General features: G+C 39.6%; 1 protein-coding gene across 4 annotated transcripts in view; it reads left to right on the top strand.

The window, feature by feature from the left end:
- LOC139752063 (poly(ADP-ribose) glycohydrolase-like) overlaps positions 1-20,116 on the top strand; it is a 74,733-nt gene extending 54,617 nt beyond the window's left edge. For all 4 annotated transcript variants that reach the window (XM_071667902.1, XM_071667900.1, XM_071667903.1 and 1 more), the window contains exons 10-16: positions 100-256; positions 1,600-1,730; positions 1,960-2,150; positions 9,632-9,736; positions 14,777-14,906; positions 17,078-17,209; positions 18,870-20,116. In XM_071667902.1, the coding sequence (XP_071524003.1) occupies positions 100-256; positions 1,600-1,730; positions 1,960-2,150; positions 9,632-9,736; positions 14,777-14,906; positions 17,078-17,209; positions 18,870-19,384 (1,361 nt within the window). In that variant the 3' untranslated portion in view covers positions 19,385-20,116. The remainder of the gene's footprint in view (positions 1-99; positions 257-1,599; positions 1,731-1,959; positions 2,151-9,631; positions 9,737-14,776; positions 14,907-17,077; positions 17,210-18,869) is intronic.
- The last annotated feature ends 4,707 nt before the right edge of the window (positions 20,117-24,823 follow it).

A 24,823-nucleotide genomic window follows, 5' to 3' on the forward strand; every position in this document is an offset into this window, starting at 1 on the left:
TCTTGATGACAACAGACTTAAAGATGATAGTTATAAACTGTAATTGGAAATTTTTTGTGTCTCTTAATGATGGTATTTCTGTTGTTGAAAATTCCACAGAGCCTACTGGGTTGGTAACGTTCACTCGACAGTATGTAAGCTATCAAGAATTGCCAAGGTGGGAGTCTTCCTCTCAGCAGTTACCAAAGTTTCACATAGACACCAAAGGCCTTATTGAAGAAGCAAGTGGATTTCTTCAAGTTGATTTTGCTAATAAGTAAGAAAATTTAGTATACTGGAATCATGTTTTAGTAATACAGTTCAGTAATCAGTGCTTGTTGTATATGTAGACCTTCTTTATGAATTGATAAGCCATAGGGGTGGAAAGTAAATTTTTACCTGCTAGACCCTTCAACCCTACCCTGTGTGACCTTTCAGTCATTTTCTCTTCACTCATCCTCCTCTCATGTCCAAGCCATGTCAGTGCATCATATCCTCCTCTTTCAAACTTAATCTGCTTACTACATCTCTTTCTTATCCTGTCATTTCCCACTTGAAAAACCCTCCTTTGCACACATGATGTCCTCAGGTATTTCATGTCCAACACATCTTCTCTCTAACATATTTATGTATCTAGGTCCCTTGACTTGCATCTATACTGCACTGAAGACTACTTATACATCATTTATATCCATCTTTGAACTCACAGACAGGGACCCTTATTATAAAACATTCCTCATTGCCCCCAAATCCTTTGCTTCCTTCCCCACCCAATGGTTCACTTCCCTTTCCAAAGTTCTATCCATTGCAATGTCTACTCTGGATATCTAAAACACTTCTATTACTCCAGGTTTTCTCAATTCAGACTCGCATTGAAAAAGAATGAATGGTAATGGAAATGAATAGTCATACTAAAGTGACACTGATGGTTAGGTAAACAAATGAACACTGGTCATCACATACCTCTTACTTATTCATGTATCAGGGAGCCAAAAAATACTTTAAAACATACTGCACTTCAAAAATTTTGTGTGGGGGAAAGCTGCTAGAAGCAGTGAGAAGTGTTTGTCAAGGGTGTAAGGCATGTGTATGAGTAGGAAGAGAGGAAAGTGAATGATTCCAAGTGAAGATTGGTCTGTGACAGTGATGTGTAACATCTGCATGGCTGTTTGATTTGTTTAGGGATTAGGTGGTTAGGGAGGTAAATGCAAAAGTCTTGAAGAGAGGGGCGAGTATGAAGTCTGTAGGGGATGAAAGGGCCTGGGAAGTGCGTCGTTTATTGTTTGCTGATGATATTGCACTGGTGGCAGATATCAGCAAAAAACTACAGAAATTGGTGACTGAGGTTAGAAAAATGTGTGAAAGGATTGTGTTGAGAGAAAATGTGAATAAAAGCAAAGTTGCTAGGTTTAACAGGGTTGAAGAATAGGTTAATTTGGGTGTGAGTTGGAATGCAGAGAACTTGGAGAAAGTGAAGTGTTTTAGATACCTGGGAGCAGACATGGCTTGTGGAGAGGCATAAAAGTTTTAGCGTAGATGCGCTAGGGATTAGGGAAACCCGTATCCCTGGACAAGGTTAATATGTATTAACATTTTAGTCATTTATGCTGGTATCCTTAGGTACATGGGTGGAGGCGTATTGGGTCTGGGGTGTGTGCAGGAGGAGATACGTTTTGTGCTTTCTCCAGAACTTATTGTGTGCAGACTCTTTACACAAGCACTGGAAAAAAAAGAAGCCCTCATTATTACAGGTATGTCTTGTATTATATTTGATTCAGTAAAGATAAACCATACAGTAACTTACAAAATTCAATTAGTGAATTATTATGATTAGATAAATTGTAGAAAATTTTGGCTTTGATTTTTAAAAACTGAGTCCAAAAAAATTTGTGTGAGTCAAGTTTCTCAAAGAATACTTTTGAATGTAATAGATCTAAGTATTACATATCAGAAAGAACAAATTTCTTTCTGTATCTCCAGGAGTGGAGCAGTTTAATCGTGGCAGTGGATATGCCTCATCCTTCTGCTGGGCAGGGTCATACCAGGACCCAACTCCTGTTGACTCTTGGGGACGACGGATGTGTCAGGTCACTGCTATTGATGCCCTTCATTTCACTAAACAACCTCAGGTGCAATATAGACCAATTGTTATTGGAAGGGAGCTGAATAAGGTAAGTCTATCTCTTAACATATTATTTTGGGCAAATGTCTTTTCATACATGTACAGTGTCTGCAAAATTCATTGTCCACCCATATATTTACAAAAATGATACATGGCTAAGGTTTAATGTGGTTTCGGTGCATTACACATGACAGCTAGAGACTGAGTGTGAATGAATGTGGCCTTTTTTGTCTGTTCCTGGCACTGCCTCATTGGAGGGAGGGGGGGATGGTAGTTTTTGTGTGGCAGGTTGTTGATGGGAATGGATGAAAGCAGCAAGTATGGATATGTACAGGAGTATATATGTATATGTCTTTGTATGTATGCGTTGAAATGTATATGTATGTATATGTGTGTGTGTGGGCGTTTATGGATATACATGTGTATGTGGGTGGGTTGGGCCATTCCTCGTCTGTTTCCTTGCGCTACCTCGCTAACACGGGAGATGGCGGTTAAGTATAATAGATAAATAGTAAAGTCAGGGGTTAGTGAGAGGACAAGAGGAAGGGAAGGAGTAGCACTACACCTGAAACAGGAGTGGTGGGAGTATGTGATAGAGTGTAAGAAAGTAAACTCTAGATTGATATGGGTAAAACTGAAAGTGGATAGAGAGAGATGGGTGATTATTGGTGCATATGCACCTGGGCATGAGAAGAAAGATCATGAGAGGCAAGTGTTTTGGGAGCAGATGAGTGAGTCTGTTAGTAGTTTTGATGCACGAGACCGGGTTATAGTGATGGGCGATTTGAATGCAAAGGTGAGTAATGTGGTAGTTGAGGGAATAATTGGTGTACATGGGGTGTTCAGTTTTGTAAATGGAAATGGTGAAGAGCTTGTAGATTTGTGTGCTGAAAAAGGACTGTTGATTAGGAATACCTGGTTTAAAAAGAGAGATATACATAAGAATACGTATGTAAGTAGGAGAGATGGCCAGAGAGTGTTATTGGATTACGTGTTAATTGATAGGTGCGCGAAAGAGAGACTTTTGGATGTTAATATGCTGAGAGGTGCAACTGGAGGGATGTCTGACCATTATCTTGTGGAGGCAAAGTTGAAGATATGTAGAGGTTTTCAGAAAAGAAGGGAGAATGTTTGGGTGCAGAGAGTGGTGAGAGTAAGTGAGCTTGGGAAGGAGACTTGTGTGAGGAAGTACCAGGAGAGACTGAGTACAGAATGGAAAAAGGTGAGAACAAAGGAGGTAAGGGGAGTGGGGGAGGAATGGGATGTATTTAGGGAAGCAGTGATGGCTTGCGCAAAAGATGCTTGTGGCATAAGAAGCGTGGGAGGTGGGCAGATTAGAAAGGGTATTGAGTAGTGGGATGAAGAAGTAAGATTATTAGTGAAAGAGAAGAGAGAGGCATTTGGACAATTTTTGCAGGGAAATAATGCAAATGAGTGGGAACTGTATAAAAGAAAGAGGCAGGAGGTCAAGAGGAAGGTGCAAGAGGTGAAAAAGAGGGCAAATGAGAGTTGGGGTGAGAGAGTATCATTAAATTTTAGGGAGAATAAAAAGATGTTTTGGAAGGAGGTAAATAAAGTGCATAAGACAAGGGAACAAATGGTAACATCAGTGAAGGGGGCTAATGGGGAGGTGATAACAAGTAGTGGTGATGTGAGAGGGAGATGGAGTGAGTATTTTGAAGGTTTGTTGAATGTGTTTGATGATAGAGTGGCAGATATAGGGTGTTTTGGTCGAGGTGGTGTGCAGAGTGAGAGGGTTAGGGAGGATGATTTGGTAAACAGATAAGAGGTAGTAAAAGCTTTGCAGAAAAAGTGCAGGGAGGAGTATGAAAGGAATGTAACTGAAAGCTTTAGATGGAAGTGTAGTGAATGTAGGGATGCAGTCATGTGTGAAGGAGGTGTTTAGAATGTTTAGAGAAATACTATAAAAGATTGTAGAATTTGTAATTTGATACAAGTCTTTAGATATAGTAATAAAGAGGATGATGCATGATGGACAGAAGAGATTGGAATTGCTCTAGAAAAGAAAAATGCATATGGTAGATTGCTATGTTAGAGTGTTCCAGTGTAAGTTCAGCAAAGGATGAGGGAAGAATATAGAATATACAAGCAGAATGCTAAGAAGTTGATAAAGGAAAGCAAAAAAAGAGTATATGAAGATTTTGTAAGAAAGTTTACCAGAAAGTTTTTGGATAATGAGAAACTATACCGGAAAGAGGTGAAAAGGGAAAGAGGTGGATGTGAGAGTGGAAATGTTATTGTGAGAAGTATGGAAGGGGAGTTGCTAAATCAAAAGGAGGAAGTGAAGGGAAGATAGAAAGAGTATTCTGAAGAATTGATGAATGTGGGAGAGGGGGAGACAACAGTTTTTACATGCATGGGTATAGAGGATGAAAGGAAGAAGATACAAGTGCAGGGGTCTATAGCAAAAAGGGAGGTAAGAAGGGCAGCAATGAGACTGAAGGTAGGAAAGGCACCTGTAATGGATGAGATTACAGCTGAAATGCTGAAGTATGGCAGAGAAAGTGTGATAGAGTGGATGCATCCTATGTGTAATTTAACTTGGAAACAGTAGGATGTGTCTGAGGATTGGGTGAAAGCTATGTATTATTGTCCCCTTATTCAAAGGAAAAAGCTCTAAGAATGTTTTTTGCAATTATAGGGGAATAAGTCTGGTAAGTATACCAAGAAAAGTGTATGCAAAAATGTTGATTGATAAAGTGATGGAAGTGACTGAATGCAGAATAAGTGAAGAGCAAGAGAGTTTAGGAAAGATAAGAGATGTATGGATCAGATTTTTGTGATAAAGATGATGGTGGAAAAGTATTTAGTGAAAGATAAGAAGTTGTATGCAGCTTTTATGGATTTAGAGAAAGCATATGACAGAATCAAGTGGAATGCTTTATGGTATGTTTTGGATATATGGGGTAGGGGAACAACTATTGGATGTTGTGAAAGCCTTCTATAGAGTAGCAAATGCATGTCTAAGAGTGGATGGGAAATTGAACAAAGGTTTAGGGATACATATAGGTTTGAGGCAGGGCTGTGTGATGTCACTGTAGTTTTTTAGTATGTTAGTGGATAGAGTGATAAGAGAGATGAAGGCAAAACTATGGAAAAAAGGTGCAGAGGTGGAGGACTGTGGTGGTGAGATATGGAGGCTAGTGGCATGCCTGTTTGCAGATTATAGTGTTGTTTGTTTAGAATGAAAAGAAGTTGCAGAAGGTTGTAAGTGTGTCTTATGATGTGTGTAAGCATAGGCAAATGAAGGTAAATTCAAGTAAAAGTAAAGTAATGGTGTTTGAAAGGAAACAGAGTGAAAGCATAGGTTTTGTAAAACCATATTGTGTGAAGCAAGAATGTGTACTATATTGTGCTTTAGGTATGGGGGTAGAAAGGCTGGAAGAGGTGAGAGAATTTAAGTATTTAGGAGCTGTCTTGGGTAAGTTTCATGGTATGGAAGGAGAGATAAGGGAGAGAGCAGCACAGAGTGGAAGAGTCATTGGGTCCCTTAATAGAATGATGAAGGGTAGAGGTTTAAGTATGGAAGTGAAGTGAGAATTAAGGGACAGCATAGTCTCCCAACCCTGACCTATGGAGCCAAAACATGGAATTGTCACAGAGGTCAAGAATCTGGGCTGTGGAAGTAAGTTATTTTGAGAAGAGCATGTGGTGTGACTAGATGGAATGAAGCAAGAAATGAAGGGATGTATATGAAATATGGCATGGCAAGGAATCCAAAGGAAATGAATTGTGGAGTGGTAGAATGGATGAAACTTAATACTTTGAGGTGGTTTTGGCTTGTGGAAAGAATGCAAGACTGTGAATTTACAAGGAGAGTGTATAATTGTACAAGTAAAGGGATTGGTGTGAGAGGAATACCAACTGTGATATGAGCAAGAAGAGTTGAGGAATACTGGAGGGAGAGAAACGGTGAAAGAATGCATAGAATGTTGTATGTGAAGGAGGCATGTAAGGACAGGGATAAGTGGAGACTCTTTTGCCATGGCAGTAGAGATATAGATAGGTTGTCCAAGTTCTCACCTGAAAGCAAGAATATATAGGTGCACTTGAGTTTTCTAGGCACACTGGGCATTCATAATGCATGATTAGGCGGCTGTTTCCAGGAACGCCTCATTGCCATGCCTTATTTAGGAAATCAAGACCTATGGACCTAGAATATTTCAGGAATCAATCTTGCCAATGCCATGCCCAGATATCTGCAGATGATAATCAGTGTGAAAGGAGAGATGAAAAAGTACTAAAATGTAGGTGAAACATCACCTCTGAAAATGTATGAGGCAGACTTTTTTTTTTTACTCTGTACACTCTTTTCCAAGTTAGCAAGGTAATGCCTAAAACAGATGAAGAAACAGCACTCATATGCTTATATCCACTCTTTGGCTGTCTTGTATGATGCACTGAAACAAGAACTTCCCTATCCACAGCCAAGCTAAACCTTTTTCTGGTTTACCCTGACCACCTCTTATACCCAGGTGCATCCCACTAACAGCATGATCCCCCTCTGTACCACATTACTCCAATTCACTCTCTCATATTCCATCTTGATGCTCTACTGCATGTTCAGGCCCTGATAACTCAGAGCATGTTTCATTCTATTCTTCCATTTGTCCTCAGTCTTCTCCTCATTGTTCCCATCGCTTCTGACACATATACTCTGAGTCAGTCTGTCCTTGCTCGACCATTTCAACAAACACTTCTCACATTTCTAAGACATACTCCATTAACTACTACAACTTTCTCTTACCCTGTCATTTCTTAATCACTTCTTCTCACACTACGTATTGTTTTCAGGCATTTTATTTTCAGCACATCCACCACATTCTCTGCTATTACATTTAGAGTCCACAACTCACATTTGCACAGCACCACTGGGACTACTACACCATCAGACATACCCATCTTTGTTTTCACAGAGTGTGACCTCTCTCCGAACACTCGACACACACACACAGGATTCTTACCTATTCATCCACTCTGTGGTTCTCTTCAGCTCTTATAGTTCCATCCAATAACATGTCCACTCACAGGTATCTAAAACACCACACTTCTTCCATTTTTGTTGCATTCAGACTGACCTGTCTCTCATGTACTAAACCTCATTACCTTACTTTTAGTCACATTATGTAGCTCTCAACATCATCCTTTCACTAACCCTCCCAAATTCAGAAATCAGTTTCTGCATTTGCTCAGTTGAGACTGCCACTAGGTCTTTGTCACCTGCAAACTGCAGTCTACTCACCTTCTAGACCCCCCCACACCTAACAGTCTCTTAAAGATTCTTTCATTTACCCCACTCACCTCCCCATCCATAAATGTATTGAATAGCCATGGTGACATCACACACCCATGTTAATCGAGAATAACTCACCCTCCTGTCTTCCTACTTGTACACATCTCACTTTCTTGATAAAAACTTCTCACTGCTTCTTGTAGCTTTCCTTCCACACCATATATTCATAACACCTTCCACAAAGCATCCCATCATTCACTTTTTCCAAATTCAGAAATGCCACATACAAATTCTTCCATTTCTCGAAGTATTTCTCTCACAGATACATGTCAAATACGTGTGCATGCCACCATTTTCTCACTTACCAGTCTCCCATACAGTTTACTTGGTATACTCAGAAGACTTATGCCTCTTTCATTGTTTATTAAACAGTCACTTTCTCTCCCATACCTTTGTATAGTGGCAGTATAGAGGCATTTTATCAGTCTTCAGACGCCTTAGCCTAGCCTTACAGACAATGAAAATTGTAACTATAGCTGATCACAACAGTCACTCCCATCCATGAGGACTTCAGCTGAAATTCCATCCTCACTAGACAATTTGCCACACTTCATATCATGTAAGACGTTCACCACCTTTTTTCCAGCAAACCATTTACAGTGATTCATTAACCAAGTGCTCCTCATCTGTCACCTGTCACCTAACGCATTTAACATTTCAACAAATTATTCGCTACCTCTCCTCCCTGCCTCTTCTTTACTTGTAATTACTTCCCCATGTGTTCCCTTCACTGATGCTTTTGTTTGTTTTAGTTTTCCTAACAGTATTCACCTCCTTTAAAACAATTTTCTATTCTTTCTGAAGTTTGCAAATCCTATCTTACCCCATCTTTAATTTGCTTTCTTTTCAAGCCCCTGCACCTTCCTCTTGCCCTCTTGTGACTTCCACTTTTACATCTCCTAGTCACTCACACTCCTCCTCAGCAAAAATTTGGTTAGAATGAGTCAATTTCTTGATTTTAGAAGTTTTTTTTTTTTTTTTTTTTTTTTTTTTTTTTTTTTTTTTTTTACCTCGTCGCTGTCTCCCGCGTTTGCGAGGTAGCGCAAGGAAACAGACGAAAGAAATGGCCCAACCCCCTCCATACACATGTACATACATACGTCCACACACACAAATATACATACCTACACAGCTTTCCATGGTTTACCCCGGACGCTTCACATGCCTTGATTCAATCCACTGACAGCACGTCAACCCCTGTATACCACATCGCTCCAATTCACTCTATTCCTTGCCCTCCTTTCACCCTCCTGCATGTTCAGGCCCCGATCACACAAAATCCTTTTCACTCCATCTTTCCACCTCCAATTTGGTCTCCCTCTTCTCCTTGTTCCCTCCACCTCCGACACATATATCCTCTTGGTCTATCTTTCCTCACTCATTCTCTCCATGTGCCCAAACCACTTCAAAACACCCTCTTCTGCTCTCTCAACCACGCTCTTTTTATTTCCACACATCTCTCTTACCCTTACGTTACTTACTCGATCAAACCACCTCACACCACACATTGTCCTCAAACATCTCATTTCCAGCACATCCATCCTCCTGCGCACAACTCTATCCATAGCCCACGCCTCGCAACCATACAACATTGTTGGAACCACTATTCCTTCAAACATACCCATTTTTGCTTTCCGGGATAATGTTCTCGACTTCCACACATTTTTCAAGGCTCCCAAAATTTTTGCCCCCTCCCCCACCCTATGATCCACTTCCGCTTCCATGGTTCCATCCACTGACAGATCCACTCCCAGATATCTAAAACACTTCACTTCCTCCAGTTTTTCTCCATTCAAACTCACCTCCCAATTGACTTGACCCTCAACCCTACTGTACCTAATAACCTTGCTCTTATTCACATTTACTCTTAACTTTCTTCTTCCACACACTTTACCAAACTCCGTCACCAGCTTCTGCAGTTTCTCACATGAATCCGCCACCAGCGCTGTATTTTAGAAGATATAGTTAGATAATACAAATCTTTATGGAAGGAATACAAGATTTATTAGTCTTCATACATATTAGGATAATGCCGGTTTGCCTTTTCACTTATTTTAAATCAAGTAAATTGTACACTTGGTCTTCCATGGAGCCATGCATATTCTTCAGGGAGGGTCAATCAGTAGCTCAAAATTTTTGACTGACCAAAGTATCTTCCAAACAGCACTTAGATACATATTATGTAATAGTGAGAGTTTCACATTTATTTGTTTCAGGCATATGCAGGTTTTCGTGTTCTGGACAGGAGCCCTGGTTTGCCTATAGCTATTGCCACTGGGAACTGGGGATGTGGAGCTTTCAGAGGGGATCCACGACTCAAGGTGAATGCCCAGTAATGAAGGTTATTTATTGCAATTAGTTGGTGCATTGGTTTTTAACCTCTACTATAGATTATTACATTGAATTGATTCAAAGATTTATTGTAAAATGAATTTGGTACCCTCTGTTGTGTATATATATATTTTATTTATATATTTATTTTGCTTTGTCGCTATCTCCCGCGTTAGCGAGGTAGTGCAAGGAAACCAGATGAAAGAAATGGCCCAACCCACCCCCATACACATGTATGTACATACACGTCCACACATGCAAATATACATACCTATACATCTCAATGTACACATATATATACACACACAGACATATACATATATACACATGTACATAATTCATACTGTCTGCCTTTATTTATTCCCATCGCCACCTCGCCACACATGGAATAACATCCCCCTCCCCCCTCATGTGTGCGAGGTAGCGCTAGGAAAAGACAACAAAGGCCCCATTCGTTCACGCTCAGTCTCTAGCTGTCATGTAATAATACCCGAAACCACAGCTCCCTTTCCACATCCAGGCCCCACAGAACTTTCCATGGTTTACCCCAGACGCTTCACATGCCCTGATTCAATCCATTGACAGCACGTCGACCCCGGTATACCACATCGATCCAATTCACTCTATTCCTTGCCAGCCTTTCATCCTCCTGTGTGTTCAGACCCCGATCACTCAAAATCTTTTTCACTCCATCTTTCCACCTCCAATTTGGTCTCCCACTTCTCGTTCCCTCCACCTCCGACACATATATCCTCTGGGTCAATCTTTCCTCACTCATTCTCTCCATGTGCCCAAACCATTTCAAAACACCCTCTTCTGCTCTCTCAACCACGCTCCTTTTATTTCCACACATCTCTCTTACCCTTACATTACTTACTCGATCAAACCACCTCACACCACATATTGTCCTCAAACATCTCATTTCCAGCACATCTACCCTCCTGCGCACAATTCTATCCATAGCCCACGCCTTGCAACCATACAACATTGTTGGAACCACTATTCCTTCAAACATACCCATTTTTGCTATCCGAGATAATGTTCTCAACTTCCAAGCATTCTTCAAGGCTCCCAGGATTTTTGCCCCCTCCCCCACCCTATGATTCACTTCCGCTTCCATGGTTCCATCTGCTGCCAGATCCACTCCCAGATATCTAAAACACTTTACTTCCTCCAGCTTTTCTCCATTCAAACTTACCTCCCAATTGACTTGACCCTCAACCCTACTGTACCTAATAACATTGCTCTTATTCACATTTACTCTTAACTTTATGAAATGTGCAACTGACAGATGGCATTGGTAAGAAAAACTTCCATGCAAATCTACTGATATATTTTTTTTTTTCCTTATTTGCCTTACCTGCTTTAGCAAATTAGTGTTGGGAACAAAAGAACAATGGCCCCTGTGGCCCACAGAACTTATCATAACATGTTTTTAATATTTTTTGATGATATAGTGTCCACAAAAAGTCTTTTCTATCCCCATGTATTTTCTAAGGCAATACATAGCTAATATTTTTGGGGAGTAGGGGAGAAAGAATTCCACTTTCAACTTCCTTGCATGTTGTAGTAGTTGACCAAAGGGGGCAGGAATGGGAGGCTGAAACCTCCTTTTGTGTATTCCAATTTCTAAAAGAAGGAACAGAAGAAGGATCCAAACAAGGAATGCTCATCATCCTCAAAAACTCAGGCTTTGGCATCTAAATGTGTGTGGATGTGACCAAGATGAGAAGAGAAGAGAGATAGGTAGTGTTTTTGAGAAAAGAAACCCGCATGTTTGGGACCTAATCACTCAAAATCCTTTTCACTATGTCCTTCCATCTCCAATTTGGTCCCCCCTTCTTATTCCCTCCACTTCTGACACATATATCCTCTTTGTCAACATCCTTATCATTCTCTGCACATGTTCAAACCATTTCAGCACACACTTTTTTTTTTTTACTACTGCACCTCTTTCTTACCCTTTTATCATTTATTCAATCAAATCACCTTACATTCCATATTATTCTCAAATATTTTATTTCCAACATATCCACACTTCTCTACTCATCCTCATCTATAGCCCATGCATTGCATTGATATAACATTGTTGGGACTATTGTGCCTTCAAACATACCCATTTTTGCCCTCCCAGATAATGACCTCTCTTTCCACACATTCTTCAATGTTTCCAGCACCTTGATCCCTTCATCAACCCTATGACTCACTTCCACTTCCATGGTTCCATTTGCCAGCATGTCCACTTCCAGGTATCAAAAACTCTTCACTTTCTCCAGTTTTTCTGTCCAAACTCACCCAAACTAACTTGTCCCTCTCCCAAACTAAAACTAATAACAGCTTTTGTTCACATTTACACTCAACATCCTCCTCATCTCACTTATCCTTCTAAACTCAGTTTCCATCTTCTGCAATTTCTCACTTGAATCAGCAACTGGTGCTGTGTCATCATCAAACAACAACTGACTTGCTTCCAAGGCCCCTTCATTTTCTGCAGAATGCATAATGGCTCCCCTCCCTAAGACTCTTGTATTTCCCTCCCTCACCAACCTATCCATAAACAAATTAAAATGCCATTATGACATCATACACCCATGCTGCAGACCAACCTTCACTTGGAATCAATCACTCTACTCTCTCTTCTCTCTTCCTACTCGTACACATGCCTTACACCCTTTATATTAACTTCTTGCTGCTGCTTCCATCTTTCCTCCCATGCCATATATTCTTAAGACTTTTCACAAGACTTCTCTGCCAATCCTGTTATATACTTTCTCTTTATCCATAAATGATGCATACAAGTCCAACTTTTTCTCTATGTATTTTTCACACACATTCTTTAAAGCAAACACCTGATCCACACATCCTCTACCACATCTGAAACCACACTTCTCTTACCACAATCTGATGCACCGTACATGCCTTTATCCTCTCAGTCAATATCTTCACATATAATTTCCTAGGAATACTCAGCAAACTTATACCTCTGTAATTAGAACACTCACCTTTATCCCCTTTGCCTTTGTAGAGTGGCACTATGCATGCATTCCACCAATCAACTACCCAGTCACCCCCTTTTTTCAGTAAGTTCCACTGCAATACCATCCAAAGCCGCCACCTTGCCGGCTTTCATCTTCTGCAAAGCTTTCACTACCTCTTACTTTGCACACCACCTCGACCAAAACACCCTATATCTGCCACTGTATCGTCAAACACATTCAACAAATGTTTAGAATACTCACTCCATCTCCTTCTCACTTCACCGCTACTTGTTATTACCTCCCCATTTGCCCCCCGATGTTCCCATTTCTTTTTTTGTCTTATGCACTTTATTTACCTCCTTCCAAAACATCTTTTTATTCTCCTTAAAATTTAATGATACTCTCTCACCCCAACTCTCATTTGCCCTCTTTTTCACCTCTTGCACCTTTCTCTTGACCTCCTGCCTCTTTCTTTTATACATCTGGTCGTTCGCACTACTTCCCTGCAAAAATCATCCAAACGCCTCTCTCTTCTTTTTCACTAACAATCTTAGTTCTTTATCCCACCACTCACTACCCTCTCTAATCTTCCCACCTTCCACCTTTCTCTTGCCACAAGCATCTTTTGTGCAGGCCATCACTGCTTCCCTAAATACATCCCATTTCTCCCTTACTCCCCTTATGTCATTTGCTCTCACCTTTCATTCTGCACTCAGTCTCTCTTGGTAGATCCTCACACAAGTCTACTCTCCAAGCTCACTTACTTTCACCACTCTCTTCACCCCAACATTCTCTCTTCTTTTCTGAAAACCTCTACAAATCTTCACCTTCGCCTCCACAAGATAATGATCAGACATCCCTTCAGTTGCACCTCAGCACATTAACATCCAAAAGTCTTTCTTTCATGCGCCTATCAATTAGCACGTAATCCAATAACGCTCTCTGGCCATCTCTCCTACTTACATATGTATACTTAAGTATACCTCTCTTTTTAAACCAGGTATTCCCAATCACCGGTCCCTTTTCAGCACACAAATCTACAAGCTTTTCACCATTTCCATTTACAACACTGAACACCCCATGTACACCAGTTATTCTCTCAACTGCAACATTACTCACCTTTGCATTCAAATCACCCATCACTATAACCTGGTTTCATGCATCAAAACTGCTAACACACTCACTCAGCTGCCCCCAAAACAGTTGCCTCATAATCTTTCTTCTCATGCCCAGGTGCATAGGCCCCAATAATCACCCATCTTTCTCCATCCATTTTCAGTTTTACCCAAATCAATCTAGAGTTTACTTTCTTACACTCTATCACATACTCCCAGTGCTCCTGTTTCAAGAGTAGTGCTACTCCTTCCTTTGCTCTTGTCCTCTCACTAATCCCTGACTTTACTCCCAAAACATTCCCAAACCACTATTCTCCTTTACCCTTGAGCTTCGTTTTACTCAGAGCCAAAACATCCAGGTTCCTTTCCTCAAACATACTACCTATCTCTCCTTTTTTCTCATCTTGGTTACAGCCACACATTTAGACACCCCGATCTGAGCCTTCGAGGAGGATGAGCGCTCCCCACGTGTCTCCTTCTTCTGTTTCCCCTTTTAGAAAGTTAGAATACAAGGAGAGGAGGGTTTCTAGAGCCCTGCTTCCGTCCCATTTAGTTGCCTTCTACGACTTGCGTGGGAAGTATTCTTTCTCCTCTATCCCCAGGGATAGGAATGATAATTATAGTAATGATAGCAATGATAATATTCAAAAGCTTTCGAGGATGATGAGCACTCCCCGCATGACTCCTTCTGTTTCCTCTTTTAGAAGTTTAGATACAAGGAAGGGGGGGGGGGTTTGTTTAGCCTCCCACTCCTGCCCCCTTTAGTTGCCTTCTACGATGTGGGGAATACGTGGGAAGTATTCTTTCTCCCCTATCCCCAGGGATGATAAAATATGAATAATAATGATATTGATTACTTATACCTATATTCCCGATGCTTTAGGTTGATGTAGAAGATACCTGTTTACATTTCATTTGTTACTAAAACAATTTTCAGTCCCTGATCCAACTTGCTGTGTGTGGACACATTGGACGTGATGTAGCATATTATACCTTTGGGGACGAGAATCTTCGCGATGACCTCTCTACGATGTACATCTTTTTGAAGGAAAACAACGTTACAGTAGGTGTGTACAATAATAAGTGTAACTTGAGATTACTGGGTCATCCACAAAAGGATGTTTTCTTTCCAATTTTCAACATACCCTATAGTTTAATACTTTGCGCTGTGAAGTAGTGACTGTGCAATGTGAGGATACTTCATGTATGGTTTAAAGTTTATTATGTTTTGTTTAATCACCTGCACTCTACAGGCATAGCTTTTGTATCATTGTGCACTGTCATGCCCATGCACTTCAGGCATAACTGTTGTTTCACTGTTCCTTTATACACAGCTGTCTAAATTGTTTACTTTGTACTGAGAAATGTAGTATTCAAATAACTGATTATAGAAGCCTTAATTGAACTGGAATAGACTATAGGTCATCAATCTAACCTCTTTAATTACGAGAAACCACAGTTGAGTCAACCTTTCACTGAGGTAGGAGTCATGACTGGCATGCAGATGAACCTTTAAAGCTTAGACCCTGCTAGCATCAACAATCTGCAGTGCACCAGCGGAGAGATAGGTTGGTTGAAATTAGCCAGTTTCAGGTGAGACTGAACAACTTCTAATGTCGCATATACTTGACACAGTAGTGGTGAAGGTATTTGTTACAGTATTTTTACCAAATGTCAAAGTTTGTACATTTTTCTTATTTTGGCTATCCCTTTTTGTGAGTGTTAGTGTTTTCCAAATAAAACATAGTAGAACACCAAGGTAGTTCGGAACCTGTGAGACATTTTCTGTGCCAAACTAAGCAGTTGCAAGATTAGAAAATGACAATTGAAAATGCATAGAGCATTTTTCAGTAAAAGTTGGTAACAACACTTTTAACATGATTTGAGCAGGGGCTTAGGTGGCATGAGATTAGTGAAGAGGGTAGCATATAGTGTTTTGGTATACAACTCTTCAGTTTTTCACTTCTACAATAAGTCATTGCCTACCAGCCATGACTCTCTTATCTTCACCTATACTTGAATTCACATTGTATTTTTACTGTTTTTCACATTATTATCATTATTTTTTGTTCAGGCCACTGGGTACCTTTGAGGCTGTTTGTGATAGTGGAGATGTAAAAATCATAGATCCTCTTTGTAAATTAGATAAATTTAAGTCACTTGATTGGCTGTTGTGAATCCTCATGTTGACTTGTCTCTGTATTCTATCCATTCTGTCTATGTCTTTCCTCAAGTAGGGTGACTAAGATTGAAGACAATATTCGAGATGGGAATGCACAGGTGACTTGTAGAGAGTAAGGATAATTTCCCAGGACTTAAATTTGATAGCCCTACCTATGAATTCAAGAATTCGTTGTCCTCTTTAACTTTTGTGCTCTGATTTCTTTGCTTTAGCTCACAAGAGATTATTACACCAGATTTTTTTCCTCATTTACCTTTTATAGTTCAAACAGAATTCATTCTGTAGCTTGCCTTTTGATTTTTACCACCTGTATGTAGACTATTGCACTTATCAGTATTAAGATTCATTTACCAGGCCATGGTTTGTCTCTCTTCATTTGAAGTTGCAGTTGTTCGATATCTTTTGTAGATTTGTCTCCCAACTTGGCATCGACTGTGAATTTTGATATCTTACAATGCAGCCCATTATCAATATCACTGAGAACTGGTCTCAAGACTGATCCTTGTGTTACACCACTTGTTACATTTAACCATTTTGAGGCATGACCATTAATCACACCACTTTATTTACAGCCATTTAACCAGTATCCTAACCACCGAAATGCAATCCAATCTATGCCATAGACAACATTTGTTTGTAACCTTTGATGTGGAACTTTATTATATGCTTTTTTAAAATCTAGGTAGATGGTTGAATAGAGGTATGTGAAACTAGGAAGAGAAATGTTGAAGTAAGGTGAAGGAAAAATGATAAGGAAAAGTTGATTCATAATTTTTGAAGGGGTTCAAGAACATGTGACAAACCACCAGGTGGCCTTCAATATGATTGTATCCATAGTAATGTTCCATTAATAGTTGAGAGAACAAACTTTCTCACTATTAAGTCATGATATTTCCTTTATGTTGAAGTAGGATGTATCACTTAAACTCATGATTATTTTGCATTTGTTTAGTATATCCTTTCAGAAATTGTGTAAAAATAGTGTGGGTGAACCTTGCCTCTTACTCATTTTTACTGTAGAGTATCATTTGTAACTATTCCTTTCCATCTTTCCAGGAGAGCTAGTCCAAGTATTAAACCACCATGGATCTCGAGAGTGGTCTGATGGTTCAGATTTGTTCCAGTACATTTACCACAACCTTGGGGCTTATAGATCTGACACTGATGATGAGACAGCGGATCCTACTGGTAATTCTAGAGATGTGAATTATTTTATTGTTATACTGAATGATGGCCTTATTAACACTCATCTAGTGTGTATATGTTATGTATAATGTACCTAAACCAATGCCTACCAACTGCAGCGAAAACCCACAGCTTACTCAATTTTTATCTTGGTAACTTCATATCCTCTTGTTCAGCCCAGTAACTGCATGTTACCCCCCATATACTGCATTGTTCTCATTCATTCATCCACAGCATACCTATCACATTCTTCAGTGTTCAGATCCCCATATCCCAAAGCTTCTTTCACTCTATCTTTTTTTTTCCTTGTAATTTTTCTTGTCTCTGTTGCACCCCCAAAGGCACATAGATTCATTTAATCAGTCTTTCTTTGTGAATCCTGTCCATATACTCAAACCGCTTCAGCATACCTTGATTTGTTTTCTCATTTTCACTGTATTTACTATTACACTTCCCTCTGATTCTGTCTCTTCTTTTATTTATGGTGATTGACATAGCATGGGTAAAACGTGCCCCAGTCTAAGGCCATCTTAGGTGGAAGGAAAAGTAAGAGAAAAAGATTGTAGAAATAGATGAGGGCTTTTCAGGTGTTTGCGAACCTAACTCTTAAAGTTAGAAAGCTTATATTAGGAAGGAGGTATTAAAAGAGGAAGAGAACTCCACAGCTTAGCTGCTCAAGGGAAGAAGGAGGTATTGTAATGGTCACGACTTGTGTTGTCACTTTCACACAGAAACTGTTGGAAGTCAGCAGCCAGACACTTGCTTTAAGTCCAATCTTTGGTGTCAGGAATACATGAAGACTGTCCATTGGAACAGTGGTCAAAGTATTATCTTCAGATGAGAGAGAGAGAGAGAGAGAGAGAGAGAGAGCAGCTTTGCAAATGTATAGAAGGGGAAGGTTGAAGAGAGGCAATGTCTCAAAAATCAATGACTAAGTTGACCAATGACTAACCATTAAGCTTGCAAAATTCTGAAAGGTTATAGAATAGTAGAAAATGCCCAAGAAATGGGGCCCCATGAGTGCAAGACTCCTTCCATGTACATTACAGTAGGTAATTACAAATAGGCAGTTACAGATGACTCTGCAGACTCTCTTTTGACCACCCTCACATTTTGATAACACATCTTGTAACCTATGTAACACAATCATAAGAAAAGGAAAACACATATACAACAGAAAAGTTGATTGTCCAGCATTTACATGTAGTAGAGCATGAAGGGTGCTCAGGAGACATTATCAATGTTAAGAAAAAAAAAACAAGTACACAAGAACAAGAGACCTCTTTATGCAACAAGTTACATGGGGCCATTGGCAACACATGCATCTTGGCAGTGGGAAAATTTTCTTCCCTCTCTCTCATGATGCTCTGCATGCAAGGAAATTGAAATACCCTGTGAATTTTCTCAGTGTAAAGAAGGTTCAGGTGGTTTAAAGTAAGTTACATATGTGTGCATTTGGTCCTTAAGAAGTAGCATAGATAAGGGTTAGATACATATCCTGTCTCCTGTATATTAGAAGTGGAATGTTGATAGTTTCCAGTTGTTGATATAGGTAATCTTTAGGGTTGTTCAGTATTAGATGAACTTACACATTCTTTTCCTTAAAATGCATTGTTGAATAATATGATTTGAAGATTATCAAATGTATTTGTCGTGTTTGCAGAACCTACATTGGACAAAAATCGAAGAAAAGAATTGTTAGGTCTGGAAAGCTCATGTAAGACCAAGACAGCAAGAAGCATTACAGACTACTTCAAGAGGGCACCTAAAAGCTATTCATCATCCTATGCAGATACTGCACATGGCATCACATACCACCATACCTCTACTAGTAAACAGAATGGATCTAACAGGGCTGTATCTGGGTCAGTAACCAAAGATCCTCTCTCTGAGGAGAAAATTTTACAAGTCCTAACAGAATGTGATCGTTTGGTAGGGGGTCAGAAAGTGATAAGTCAAGGGAATTATGATGCAGGATCATCTTCAAGGACACGTGATATAAATGTAGATCAGGTAGAGGAACCTGGTGGTGTAGCGAAATCCAGAAAGAGCGTGAGTGAAGATCAAGAAAGAGATGGACTTTCTGAGGAAACAAAGATCAGAGTGTCAAAAAGTACGAGTGAACCAAGTAGACTCCTCTCATATTTGGATGCCATAGATAAAGGGACAGCAACGTAGCTATGAATGTTATATTTTCTGACACCAATTTATTTTATACTAATGATTTATTGTGTGTTAGACCTCAGTTATCTTTACTTAAAAGCTCAAAAGTTTTAAGTGGGTATGAAGTCATATATATTGTCTTTTTTGTACTTGCTGTTCCCATTTTAGTGAAATGTGTCAGGGACAAACAAAAAATGGCCTCATTTGCACACACCCATTCTCTGGCTGTGATTTGTAATGTACCAAAACTAGAACCTACTATCTGTAGCCAAGCCCCACAAACTACCGCATCATAAGATGGCTTATTACAGGATGATATATGCATTACCAGCATACAGAATTTTACATGGTGAACTTACCACAAACCAGAATTCTTGAAGAATGTTTTAGACATTTTTTTGTAAGACATTGTATATTTGAAAGAAATAGGAAGTAATTATATTTATGTAAAGGTATGAAGAATTTTCTTAAGGAAGGGCCTTATTCCTGTTTGTATTATTTTGCTTATTTTCCTTATTCTTGCATTTGAGATTTAATATGCATGATTAGGGTAAGCTTTATCACAGGGTTTTGTTATTTGGTCAGATTATGTCTGGCTACCCCTTGTTTAGAATTAGACTGTTGTGGCACACCTCAATATGGTAAAGTTTGCTAAATTAGATTCATTTAGGGTTGCTTATTCAGCGTATCTTCTGGATCCTCATAATGTACCCAGTAATATGAAATATATTTTTACATGCCTTTCTATGTTTGTGTGTCAGCATTATGCTATGTATTCCTACATTTAGTGTAGTGTTAGGCTGGCTCCTCCTCATACATTCTGAGTTTTGACCAATTTTGTATCTTTGGGTACTGAAGATCTAACAGAGGCATCAGAAAATTAACAGAAGAATTAAACATTTGCTTTAGTGTCTGATGAATGTAGCTATTAACACTTGCTTGTAATGAAAATTTTTTCTTTATTTGATTATACTTTGTCGCTGTCTCCTGCGTTAGCAAGTTAGTGCAAGGAAACAAATGAAAGAATGGCCTAACCCATCCACATACACATGTTTATACATACACATCCACACACGCACATATACATACCTGTACATTTCAACGTATACATACACATACATACACAGACATATACATATATACACATGTACATAATTCATACTTGCCGCCTTAATTCATTCCTGTCGCCACCCTGCTACACACGAAATGACAACCCCCTCCCCCCGCATGCGTGTGAGGTAGCGCTAGGAAAAGACAACTAAGGCCACATTCGTTCACTCTCAGCCTCTAGCTGTGATGTATAATGCACCGAAACCACAGCTCCCTTTCCACATCCAGGCCCCACAAAACTTTCCATGGTTTACCCCAGACGCTTTACATGCCCTGGTTCAATCCATTGACAGCACGTCGACCCCAGTATACCACATTGTTCCAATTCACTCTATTCCTTGCACGCCTTTCACCCTTCTGCATGTAGTCCTGATCGCTCAAAATCTTCTTCACTCCATCTTTCCACCTCCAGTTTGGTCTCCCACTTCTCATTCCCTCCACCTCTGACACATATATCCTCTTTGTCAATCTTTCCTCAAACATACTACCTATCTCTCCTTTTTTCTCATCTTGGTCACATCCACACACATTTAGACACCCCAGTCTGAGCCTTTGAGAAGGATGAGCACATCCTGCATGACTCCTTCTTCTGTTTCCCCTTTTAGAAAGTTAGAATACAAGGAGGGGAGGGTTTCTAGCCTCCCACTCCCGTCCCCTTTAGTCGCCTTCTATGGCACGTGGGGAATGCGTGGGAAGTATTCTTTCTCCCCTATCCCGAAGGATAGCAATGAAAAAAGATAGAAAAATAAGGGTTATACCTTCGTTGGCCATAGTTGGCAATAGGGAAGATTGTCATGGAGAAGGATATCCTGAGTCTGACTTATGAGTTGGAGACATATTTCCTTTTGTGCTTATCATCTCATTGGAAATAAGCTAGATGCAGAGATGGCATCTATTCTACCCTAAGCTTAGTGAATCAGTGCAGGATTTCAAAGCAAACATGCATTTACCTCATATTAATGATAATACTCCACAGTTTATCAATTTACTGATTATCAGTTCAGAATAACCTGCTCAACTACACCATATAAAAGTAATTTCATTTCAAATGTGTTTATGAATTGTTGGACCGTGATCTTCAAACTCTTTCTGGTGTTTGTCTGACTGTTTCTCTGTGTTTGAATACTGTTTTGATGGAGAGGTTCTTGCTTTAAAGTTTCCATACACTAAACCATTGGTTTTATACAGAAGTTACAGTAGCATGGTATTTTTTTTGAGTCCGGGGCAGATGAAAAGAACTTGTTTTCCAACACGTTTCATGTGGGTTACATACTTCACAGCTTATGGATACTATTAGCAGTGCAGTTAAGTTGTCAGAATCTTGGAACCTTAGTTACAGCAGCAAGATAACCCACCATCGCTGCGTAAGGCAGCATTAGAATTGTACTTGGACGATTTCTTTTGTCTGGTGTTGTTTGTTGGACTTAGGTCACCTGGTGATGCCCTTGGTCCATGATGTAGATGAAAGCTTAATGTATGAAATTTTGATTTTTGTATCTTATTAAGAGATAACAGGATAACTTTCATTGCATTTAACCCTCTGTTATTACAAAAAGGTATAACTATTACATGAATAAGTTTCCTTAGGTTGGTTTTTAGTGCTCATGGATAGATAACTTTTGTAGTATCAGTAAGCCCAGCAATTTTTCCACACCATTAAAAAACAATAATGAATATGGAAAGCTCAGTGGTCCTCCTTGCAGAGCTTTATAACTGACTTTCTTTGGGATGGGTACTGCTTCTCTGGTCAGTATGCCTCATGTTTAGCTGAACGCATAGCAGAGGTTATCACTGGCTGGGTTGCAGTTGTACATTCCATTTTCTAAATGTGTTGTTCCCATTCCCCCAGTTATGGTTGAATTACCCCTGTATTGATGCTTGTCACATCAGGGTGGTGCTTACTGGGTCATAAAACTTTTCCATCCTCTGGAATTCCCTCTGCTTTCATTTCTGTGTGGAATCACTGCAAAGATCTTAATCAAGTCAAGCACTCCTTCAAAAAAAGAAAGCGTGCTTACTTGATTCTTCTGAAAAATAATTTGGATCCTTATACAAAAGCATCTCCAGTAGTCTCTCTGCCCTTCCAACCTGATCAATCTATCACAAAATCTTTAACTGAGAGCCGTCTTTTTAGTACTTTCTTTTCCTCAAACTTAACTTTAGATGATTCTTCTTCTAATCATCCACCACTGTCTCCAACTGAACCTATGCCATCTATATTCTCTGCATGCATGGTCTTCCAGGTATTCCCTCAGCTCCAGATGGATGTAGTATATGGTTCAGATGGTATACCTCCTAAGGTTTTAAGGGAGTGAACCTTTGAGCTAGCTCACCCATTTTGCCTCCATCAAAATATAAAGACTTTTCTTTGAGTTTGGAGGCATCCCTGTTGTAACCCATCCCAAAGAAAGGAGACCACTTGAACTCCTCTCTTCTTCCATCTCCAAAGGTTTTGAAACATCCCTTAACTTTCACTTTCTCAAACTCATAGAATCGCTTTCCTTACTTTTTAATCTGTATGGATTTTACAGTGCTGGGTCTACTGATGATATCTCCAGTGTGACTCACCTCCGGTCCTTCCCTCTCAGGGATTTTGATGAAACTTTTGTTGTAGCTCTTGACATCAAAACATTTGACGGTGTGGCATTGCTTTTTCTAAACTCATTTACTTTTTTTTTGCTTCTCTGTTATGTATAGTTTCCCCATGGTTTTCCATTGCTGTAGTCATCAGTGGAGCAATATCCTCATTCAGTCTTATCAATGTCGTTGTTTCTCGGGATTCTCTTTTATTGCACTCTTTTTCTTCTCTCAGGAAATTATCTTCCTTTTACCACTAACCCTGTTTGCTCTTATGTCGATTATTCTATTTTATGTAGTTCATCTCATTTTCCCTCCTCTCCTTTCTCTAATATTCATACTTTCTTATTTTAATCATGTATCCTCTCTTTGTTCTGACCAGTGCAGTAGGTATCTTGGAGTGGAGCAGTAGTAATCTTGTTAGATTTGATAGTGCAGCCACTTACCATTCAGTACTACCCACCTGGGTATTGTGAGGTTTAGTAACAGCTGTGTAGTGAACCAGCACTTAAGTGGTTGTCAAGTTGCACTTCACTGACTAGGTTGCTCTCTTTTCTTTCCACATATAGAATCTCTCCTTGCCATATATAACATTTGACAACCCTTAACTTACACAGCTAATTCTTCTCAACTAGATTTTCCTGTGATGAGTGCTGCTGTTTGGCAAAATGTTTGGAGCAGTAGGTAAAAGCAGTAGATAGGAGGAGCATTTGGTAGAAGTAGTAGGTAGGAAAATCAGGTGGGAGCCTTAGGTAGAAGTAGTTGGTAGGTACAGTAGGCATGAGCCTCAGAAAACACCATTAAATTTGCCTCCTGCCAAGGGCCTGTTAAGGGTGAGGCACTAAAGGTTAAGCAGTGGCACTGAAGTTCACCAATTGTGGAAACTTATACTGTGGCTACTCCCTTGAGGGAGTTCCCGAAGGGAACAGGCATCAGAGATATCAACAGATAGATAGACTATAACAGAAAGCTCAATAGACTGGCAAGCTTGTCACTCTGGAGATGTAAATTTCTGAATTTTGGAGAATTTCTGAAATTTTGGAATTTGGTCCCAAGGTCTGAAATTATCTGAATTTTAGTAGAAATCTGAACTTCAGAGGTTGTACATTGTCTGTCTAAGAATTATTCATTTCCCTCTGTTCAGTTTCAAAGCACTACAATTCAAACCTGAAATAACATAAACATGCTGGATATAACTATCCCCTGCACTCTATTATGGAAACTCCACATAATCAACATCAAAAAGCCTGCCTCCCAAAAGCTGGGAGTGTTGTATAGGAGCCACATTTGATTTTCCTGTGAGCTGCTATTTCATATCTACAGGGATTTTATTTGCTCAAGTGTGAGGAAATGCTTATGGTTTATGCTGTATTAATGTATTTAGTTTTGGTATCCTAAGTGTTTTACAGGAAGATGTATAGTACATGTGGACACTCCATCATTTTAGTATGAATTTCTACAATTTTCATAATCAGAGTTAAATACTCTTGTTCATCAAAGATAAGATAATGAAAAGCTTAGCATGCTGTTTTCCTTTGGGGCAGGGTGGTGACAGGAATGGATGAAGGCAAGCAAGTATAAATATTTTTTTTTTTTTTTTGCCTCTGTCTCCCGCGTTTGCAAGGTAGTGCAAGGAAACAGACAAAAGAAATGGCCCAACCCACCCCCATACACATGTATATACATACACGTCCACACACGCAAATATACATACCTACACAGCTTTCCATGGTTTACCCCAGACGCTTCACATGCCCTGATTCAATC

This window comes from Panulirus ornatus, chromosome 12 (assembly GCF_036320965.1).
Source record: "Panulirus ornatus isolate Po-2019 chromosome 12, ASM3632096v1, whole genome shotgun sequence".
NCBI classification, from domain to species: Eukaryota; Metazoa; Arthropoda; class Malacostraca; order Decapoda; family Palinuridae; genus Panulirus; species Panulirus ornatus.